General features: G+C 40.3%; 3 protein-coding genes across 4 annotated transcripts; 2 read left to right on the plus strand and 1 right to left on the minus strand.

The window, feature by feature from the left end:
- The first annotated feature begins 248 nt into the window (after nt 1-248).
- LOC121980706 (receptor-like serine/threonine-protein kinase ALE2) lies at nt 249-6251 on the plus strand. 2 transcript variants are annotated; one of them, XM_042532870.1, is made up of 8 exons: nt 249-587; nt 1612-1722; nt 1802-1891; nt 2018-2389; nt 2469-2732; nt 4323-4712; nt 4801-5041; nt 5332-6251. In XM_042532870.1, exons 1-8 carry the CDS (start codon nt 530-532, stop codon nt 6011-6013), a joined length of 2208 nt encoding a protein of 735 aa, XP_042388804.1. In that variant the 5' UTR covers nt 249-529; the 3' UTR covers nt 6014-6251. The 2 variants fall into 2 exon arrangements, with proteins under 2 accessions (XP_042388804.1, XP_042388805.1); XM_042532871.1 differs by having other exon boundaries at nt 2018-2356.
- Nucleotides 6252-7200: 949 nt separating this feature from the next.
- LOC121980708 (40S ribosomal protein S17-like) lies at nt 7201-7928 on the minus strand. Its single transcript, XM_042532873.1, has one exon. The coding sequence runs from the start codon at nt 7858-7860 to the stop codon at nt 7432-7434; it is 429 nt and encodes a 142-aa protein (XP_042388807.1). The 5' UTR covers nt 7861-7928; the 3' UTR covers nt 7201-7431.
- A 178-nt stretch (nt 7929-8106) lies between these two features.
- On the plus strand, nt 8107-9021 carry LOC121979690. Its single transcript, XM_042531679.1, has 2 exons — nt 8107-8248; nt 8621-9021. The coding sequence occupies exons 1-2, from the start codon at nt 8221-8223 to the stop codon at nt 9019-9021; spliced, it is 429 nt and encodes a 142-aa protein (XP_042387613.1). The 5' UTR covers nt 8107-8220.
- The last annotated feature ends 82 nt before the right edge of the window (nt 9022-9103 follow it).

The following is a 9103-nucleotide window of genomic DNA, read 5'->3' on the forward strand; positions in this document are numbered from 1 at the left end:
GAGTGTCCATTTGACATTTATCTTAGTTTTTTTTACCTTTTTTTTTACAAAGGAAACACGGGAATATTTTGATGATTTCAAAACTATGAGGGGGCATTTCAAAAAGATGAGAAGCTAAAATAAAATCATCTCGAAATACAAAAATAAATAACAATAAATTTGAGAGAGTAAATTGAAAGAGCGTGAAATTTCTAACTTTTTAATTTAATTTAATTTCGCTTGCTCACTTCACTCTACAACCTCAAAGTTTGGTGGCAGTCGTCGTAATTGCGCGCCCCTCTTTATTTCTCTTCTTCTTCTTCTTCTTCTTCTTCTCTCTCTCTCGATCTCCATCCGCTTCCTCTCTCTCTCTTGCTTCGCTCGACGCGGTGCTCCTGGATCTATTGCAGCAGAGATCCAGCCGCGAACTAGGGTTTTATGAGCCAGCCCCGCCCGCGCTTCCTCTTTCTCCTCCTCCAGCGGAGCCGCTGGAGCGCGGCCATTTCGGACACCTGGAATGGCGAAACAGGAGCGCTTCTGATGAGTTGAGATGTCGGGGTTTCTGATGCTGCTGATTTCGCTGCTCCGTTTGGCTTCGAACCATACTGGTACGCGCCTCCGCACTCTTTACCTTCCGGCAGTTTGTGCGAGATCGCCCCTTTTTTGCCAGATGACGCGGTTTATTTAGTTCTCGTAAGGTGTTTTTTTCTTCCGGCGGCTGGGGTTTGGCGCTTTTTGGGCTTCCGGTTGGATGGGTGGCCTTTCGCTTCGCTAAATTTGTTATTTTGGCCATAAGTTGCATTATCTCAATGTGAAGTTATGGAACCTTGAGATTGGAATGTTGCATCACTGATTTCTTCAAACTGATTGATGCTTTCATGGGATAGCTGATGCATCGAAATTGGTCGCGTCTTTTTAAGTCCATCATCATAAATTTTTGTACTAAATCACACAAAACGCAAGACGCTGCTTATTTCTGGTTAAAGGTATTACAACCTTCGTAGGAAAAGAAAGGGCAATATTTGATCGTTTGAAAAATTATAAAATACTCTCTCTCAAATTCTTGTTAGTTTCTGCATGCATTATTGCAGGCTAGTAGAGCATAGGGATTAGAATCTCCACTTACCATTCTCCTGAATTTTGTACTTTTGATAAAGGGGTAGTGCGCCCCACCAAAATCGCCTGAATTCTTATTAATGTTCCCCTCGCCATTTGCCTCAATTGCAAAGGTCATCCAAGGCCGGAGTCCAAATCCTCATCAGCGGGTCGCATGCAAGGTTTACAGCCTAAAAGACAAGAATTGTAGATTGCAACATTAATCCCAAAATGTGGTTTTCCCTATTTCCACCCGCTTTCATTGACAAAGTGTGTGATGTTTGACATAATAACAATTGAGCTCATTGTGCAGCAAATGTTTTTGGTTTATTGTGTTTGTTTATCCCCATCACGTCCATTTAATTGATTCTTCTTTCATTTGTATTACCATTGGCATACATTTTGTATTACCATTGGATACATAGGTATACATTATTTTATCCTGCCCATGTATATTTAATTGACTTTTTTTTTTCTATTTGTATGGCCACATTCACTACAAAAGCCATCGCTACAATTTTCAAGTTACTTGTGCAGGAATGCATATGGCAATAAATCAAGTAATATCTCCAAGAAACTCACTCAAACCATGGAATTTAACACCTTTAGGGCCTGCGCCTTCCCCAGTTCTCTCTCCTAAACACCATGGTAATCTACATTTTTGGTTTTGATAATACCTATCATCTTCTTGGATCTTGAAAAATCAAACTATATTTGATCATTCCAGGTTCCCATGTGAGACATCATTGGTCAAAACACCATAGAAGATTGCCTCCTGCACCCTCACCAGCCTCAGTGATACCAGAACAATCTCAGGGTGTGGTTTGTTTTGCTTCAAGAGAACTTGTGATATTTTAGTTAACTATGTCATTGATGGTGCATACAATCAAGAAGCTAGCTAGCATGATTAACCTTTTTCATTTTATTATTACTTTTCAAACAGGCTGTGATGAAATATCTTGCTCAGAACCTCTCACTTCGACCCCAATCGGCTCACCCTGTGGATGTGTCTACCCTATGCAAGTTGGAATTGATCTGGGTGTAGCACCATTTGAGCTATTCTCTAGAATTGCAGAGCTTGAAGTTGAAGTTGCAGCTGGCACATTTTTAAAACAAAGTCAAGTAAGAATAATGGGTGCCACTGCTAGCATTAAGGACCCAGAAAAAACAACAGTCAGCATTGATCTAGTGCCTCTAGGTGAGAAGTTTGATAAGACGTCTGCATTGCTGACTTACCAAAGATTTTGGCAAAAGAAAGTGCCAGTAAACATGTCTCTTTTTGGTGAGTATGATGTGCTATATGTTCGTTATCCAGGTAATGCATGCTCCTATTTTGCATATGTTATCAGCATGTCAACTTTGTAGTGCACTAAGAATCCAGGAACACCATGCAGGACTTCCTTCTCCACCACCCTCATTTAGTAAGTCATTGGGTCCAAGCGGTATTGGAGGTCATCAAGATCCAATCACAGCAAATATATCAATGCACAAGAAGCAGAAATTTAAAGGAAGAATAGTCATCATAATTTTGTTATCTTCATTCATACTTATGCTGATATGCTCTGGTGTTGTGTGCATGATTTTGAGATTAAAGAAGCTTGGCAGATCTTCTAGTTCGGTCGAGCCTACATGTACTTCCTCAGTAATCCGTAAAACAGGTAGCAACAAATTATTGAATCATTATTTAGTTAGTTCATCCATTATATCCCATTATGCATGTTTGTTGTTACATTTATCCATGTGAGCCAATGCCACTGAGAAGAGATTTAAACTGGTAAAGAATCAGCTTTCCTACTATCAAATGCTACAAAAATGAAGATTGAGCATTCAATTAACAAAAGTTCCTGTTTCCTTCATTGGTACAATCTAACAGAAAAAATCCAGCTAATCCTTGCTTGAGCAGTTCATCACTGATAGCCTCCAAAGTTAGCTTCTTCACTTCTTGTTTATTACACTTCTTATTTCTTGTAATAACACAATGTTAGTAACATCTTAACTGGAGCACTTCTGAAGCTGTATATTGCCCATAAACAACTCCCAATTCCCCAAAGTTCACTTCCTCTTCACCACCCAACCTTCAAAATCTCAGAACTTGGTGTAGAAGGAGACCTTAAAAAGAATATATATATGTATATATATATATATATGGGTTATTTGATTTATTTGAATAGTCCCGTTCTTTTTATTCTCAACTACTTTGCCTGTTTACACATTCAACTATTGTAACATGTGACTGAATCTTATGCTGTACCAGTCGTCTTAAACAATGGACAATAAAGAGACAGCTCCAATTATCTTGGTTTGATGATCCTGATAGTCTTAGCGCACATGCCAGTCAAAAATTTCATATTTATGTCATAACTTTGTCACAGCTCCAATTTTCTTGGCCTGATTATACCAGTCTTGTCTGCTATTCCTAACATTGCACATGCCATAGTCATCAGTTTCATATTTATGTCACAACTTTGTCAAGCACCATACCTGTAGTTAATTTAAAACCTTCTGTTTTAAGTAGTCAGAACTTAGAAGTGTACTGCCTAGGAGATCAGAAAGTATGGTAATTATATTGATGTTTTGCTCTAGTGATTCATAAACAGTTATTTTATATCACTAGCAAGATAAAATTTACATAGATTTCATGACAGCATAAAATCTATACTGCAGACACCAAATAATTAGGATGCATGACTTTTTTCCATTGTGGATATCCAATCAGTTATCCAGGCTGAATGTCCTACAGTTAGATGATTCATAATCAGCACATCAATTGTTCTGTTTTCTGTATAGCACATTTATATAGTGACATCTTGACTTCCTTTTCTTTTCCATTGTTTTTAGGCTCTTATGAATTCTTCCCTCTGCATTATATTTATTAAGCATTTTCTCTCTGCATTCCTTCTGTTCCCAACTTGAATGTCTGAAAAATACTTATAACAAGTTGATTCAATTGCACAGATGAATCTTAATGTTTACTAATTGCTTATCTGTCGATGTTTGTACATGGTCTCTCGACCACTGTATTATCATTTATTTACATGATTCCTTATCCATACACCGATACACGCATTTTGTTTTCCATTTTAATGTAATTCTATCTTTTTGCTCTTTGAACTTAAAGACTGTTTGCAGTTTGCACTTCAATCGCATTGTAAGTTCAGAATTACATATTGTGTCTGTCTACTTGTGACCTTTGCTTGATGACTTCCGTTAAATTGGTCTTTCTCTGAATTCTATGTGCCTTCATGCAGGCAATAGATCCATATTGTCAAGTAGTCTAGCCAGCTCCATGTCGATGTCCTTTGTTTCCACCATGCCTACTTGCCCACCTTCAGTGAGAGCATTTTCAGTATCTGAGCTCGAGAAGGCTACAGACAAGTTCAGTTCTAGGAAGGTTTTGGGAAAAGGTGGATTTGGGCGGGTTTACCATGGTGTCATGGATGATGGTACTGAGGTTGCAGTTAAGTTGCTTACTAAGGAGGACCAAAGTGGCGATCGGGAATTTATTGCTGAAGTAGAAACACTTAGCCGACTGCACCATCGTAATCTTGTCAAGTTGATTGGTATATGCATTGAAGACAGAATCCGGTGTTTGGTATATGAATTTGTTCGAAATGGAAGTGTTGAGTCCCATCTTCACCGTATGTATCTTCCAGGTTATCTGTGGAATTATAACTGCTCAAGATTGCTGCTTTTTTTTTATATATATACTGCTTCCTGGAATTTCAGGTCCTGAGAAAATGAAGCAGCCTCTTGACTGGGACTCGCGGATGAAAATTGCCCTTGGTGCGGCACGAGGACTGGCTTATCTGCATGAGGATTCCACCCCTTGTATCATACACCGCGATTTCAAGGCCAGTAATATCCTACTCGAGGATGATTTTACCCCCAGGGTTTCAGATTTTGGGTTGGCTAGGGAGGCATCAGAAGGAGTCCATCACATTTCTACCCAGGTCATGGGTACTTTCGGGTAATGTTCTATTTCTCATGCATGAACATTTTCGACACCATTCATGATACATGAACATGCTCGGGAACAATTTCCCTTAGTTTCTTCCTACTAGCATCTTGTTCATTTTTTCATCGCAAACATTTTATTTGTTGTAGCCATTACGCCATTTACACATCCTGATATTTTCTTCTGTGAAACACACATCTACTGGCTAGTTAAGAAAGACAAACAAAAAAACATTTCATCTAATATGACAAATCACCTAGATTTCCATCGCATATACTAGAGGGCTAACGATAACCTTGCAGGTATGTTGCGCCGGAATACGCTATGACTGGACACCTACTTGTTAAAAGTGACGTTTACAGCTATGGGGTCGTCTTGTTGGAGCTTTTATCCGGTAGGAAGCCAGTATACATATCTCAGTCCCAAGGTCCAGAGAATCTTGTCACATGGGCACGCCCTTTGCTTACTACCACAGAAGGGTTGGAGCAATTGGTCGATCCGTTGTTAGGCGGAAAATACAACTTCGACAATATGGCAAAAGTAGCAGCGATCGCATCAATGTGCGTCCACACAGAGGCATCGCAAAGGCCATTCATGGGTGAAGTGGTACAAGCATTGAAGCTCATATGCAACGATATGGATGAAGCCTGCGATAATTCTGTCAGCCACAGAGAAGAGTCACTGGGCACAGACTGTGATTTCAAGGGTGACTTTGACAGCGAAAGCAGTTGGTGGAACGGCACTACTATGCCGTGCTTGACATACGGCGGAGCTACTTCTTTCGTGACCATGGAGTATAGCTCAGGACCCGTGGAAGAAATCCAGAGACCCCATTCAGCATTCAATATGATCAGTGGGTTAGAAGTCTTGGTCAGGCCGAACAGATCTGGACCTTTGAGAACGAAGAGGATGAAGCAACCATTTCACAGATTGAGAGGGAGCATGAGCGACCATGGTCATCCTTACTGCGCCCCTAGGCCCTGATTACAGCTCTTGAGTTCGAGTTGTGTTGAAGGAAATGCCCATTCCTCCCTCATTTTTCCTTAAATGTACAGTTTCGAAAGGCGTCATATGCTCATGACATATCGATTTGTTTGTCATTGTCGCTCCAAAAGCTTATCTAATGTTATACCCGATCTACTGAGATTCGCTTTACTAATGACCTTGTCATATTTTACAAATTTAACTTATGAGAAATTTGCATCTGACAGACTTGTGGTTAGGTTATGTAGTGTTCTATCAACTGGTCCTGGAGTTGGAAGCTTGATGAGCCAGGGTTCTTCGAAGTTTAGCAATTGTATTGTAAAAAATCTTTTAACTCTTAAAAGACAGCATGAAATTTGCAATTCAAACTTGTGATCAACTTGATACTCAAACTTCCACCCACACGAAATCTCAAAGATGAGTACATATGTAGTCGTATTATTCTTTATAAGAGAATTATTTCGCAACCCAAACCAGTAATATCTAAATCAAACATGATACACAAAACTTCTATCAATTCGAAATCTCAAAAATGAGTATTATACATATAATCTTATTATAAGAGATTATTTTCACAACCTCAACAAATAATCTCTAAATCACAACAAATTTAATGATGCATCAAGGCTTCCTTTCAAATCTTGTTAACACTCCTTTAAAAATATTTTGAAAGAAAAAAATTAAAGTAAGAATAATTTATTTTTAAAGCTTTTATAAATTATTTAATAATTTTAAGTTTTTTTTTCATATGAATAATTTTAAAAGTAATAATAAATATAAATATCAGAGTTAATAATTATAAATAATGTCATAAATATATGATTTTAAAAAATATTTAAATAAAAAAAAAAATAATGTGATCACGATGAATGTTTGAAAATTTTTAAAACCATTCCAAACTTTATATCGAATTTAGCACACAATCGTTTAAGCTCATTTTATTTTATTTTCATATCAAGCTAAATATCAAATTCGTTATGCGTAAGAACTCTTCCTATTCTGAATCTGTGAATCATACAGGAAAGGGAGCAAAGAAAGAGAAGAAATCAAAGAGAATGGAATGTGATTCAAATCTTAAATGGGACCAATATCTTGAAGGTGCATATGATTAAATCCTAAAAATTGGAAATTAAACAATCAAATGAATTCAAGAGCATTACGTTTCTGTAGCAGGAAGTTGAAAAAACTAAAGTAGAAAAGGGAAATTTCCAAATACTATAAGAAAGTTGAGACATCAAACAAGCTGAAACAGTAAACGGAACTGCATTTCGAAAAAGGTCTAGATGAAAATTAGAAGTTGCGATCGATCGACTTCGGGAAACAAAATCATAAATTTTAAGTTGCTAAAGTAGTAATCGTTCTCCAACCACGCGGATTTAGGGAAAGCGAACTCATAGCTAGAAGGATGTAACGCAACCTCATGGCCTGCGGCCGTAACCACCACCACCAGGGCGAGACGGGAAGGCGGGTGGCGCAGGGGCATCCGCCTGCTTCTCGACGCCGGGGAGGTCCGGCATGCCGAGCGACGCGAGCATGTCGAGGGTCTCCTTGTCGACCTCGATGTGATCGACCTTGATGGCGGATTCGTCCGGCACGAAATCCATGCGGCGCTCGCGCTCCTCCTCCTGGAGCTTGAGGGAGATGCCGCGGACAGGGCCGCGCTGGATCCGGCGCATCAGGTGGGTGCTGAACCCGGCGATCTTGTTGCGAAGCCGCTTGGAGGGGATGATGGCCACCTCCTCCAGGATCTTCTTGTTGATGTGGAAGTCGAGGGTCATCCTCGAGTAGTAGCGCTCGATGACCTGTCGGGAGGACTTCTTCACCGTCTTAGTCCGGACGCGGCCCATCTCGCCGGCAGCGCTTCTGCTCCTCTGGTGGAATCAGGCTTCTCGGTCGCGCCGCTTCTATCCGTATCTAGTTTATATCGTTCAGGACGGGCGTGTTTAGGGTTTCTAACGGCGTTAGCTAGTTGCTCCGTCAACGTGCTTTCCGGTTCGCGCTTCGGTTTACGAACCAAACCGAGTCGGTTGTGATTAACCCGGACACGACCTCTTCTTCCTCCTTTTTGATCGTTTGGTACTTAAACCGGAGCAGAAGAGGAGGCTGTGGGGGACGATGGCCTAGTCCTAATTTGGGAATTGCCGGCGGCGGCCGCTACGGTGTCTGCTTCCTCGGTGGCGGTGACAACCTCAGTGGCGCCGGAAGGCATGGATCCTATCCTGGTCTACGCGGCAGGTGCTGAAATCAACCAACTGCAGTGATCTTCTATGATCTCACGTCAGAAGAAAAGATACGTACTTACGCAAGTGATAAATACAGTCCAATCAAGTCCACAATTGATACAGAAATCCATGCTGTAATGAATAACATGGATTATTTCAAAATATATTATCTGGATAAGCCTAAGTTAATTATATGGACTGACTGCCAAGCAATTATATATAAGCTTCTTCAATAAAACAGCATAAAACAAGTCATCAAGAGTTAGATGATTATCTTTCACAGACTACATCACTAGGCTTGGAATTGATGTTCAATTCCAGCACATTGAAGGTAAAGATAACCTACTTACTGACGCTCTCTCTCGTTTGGTTTGTCATATTACAGGACCATGGACTCTGACGGAGAAGGATCTTCTTCTACTAACCCAAATAGAAGAAGCAGTATTACAGATCCAAGCAAAGCCCAATATGAAGGCGTCCCATCACCTAGCAGACCTTATCACCTCCTGGAGCAATATGCAGAATTGGCTTGCTCAGGACGAACAAGCATACTCCACCCAGAAAAACACGACAAAAGATCTCATATGGCCAACATTGAATGGACAGCAACCCGTAATGTCATCAACAGCCTTCGAGAGTTGGAACTTATCTGCCAAGTCAAGGAAACCGATTTCAGACGAAGAGGCCATCATGAAGGACAAAGCACCTACTGGAAAGATGCCTTACCGGCTGTCACACAAGCCCGATTGGACCTCTGGGAAACCTTTATTCGACTCCAAGCAATAATCCAAGGAGTAAGAGATAACCCACCATAAATTCGAAGCAATGGTGAGCCCAACAATCCAACTTTAAAGATATGCCAACAGTA

This window comes from Zingiber officinale, chromosome 5A, assembly GCF_018446385.1.
Source record: "Zingiber officinale cultivar Zhangliang chromosome 5A, Zo_v1.1, whole genome shotgun sequence".
NCBI lineage: Eukaryota > Viridiplantae > Streptophyta > Magnoliopsida > Zingiberales > Zingiberaceae > Zingiber > Zingiber officinale.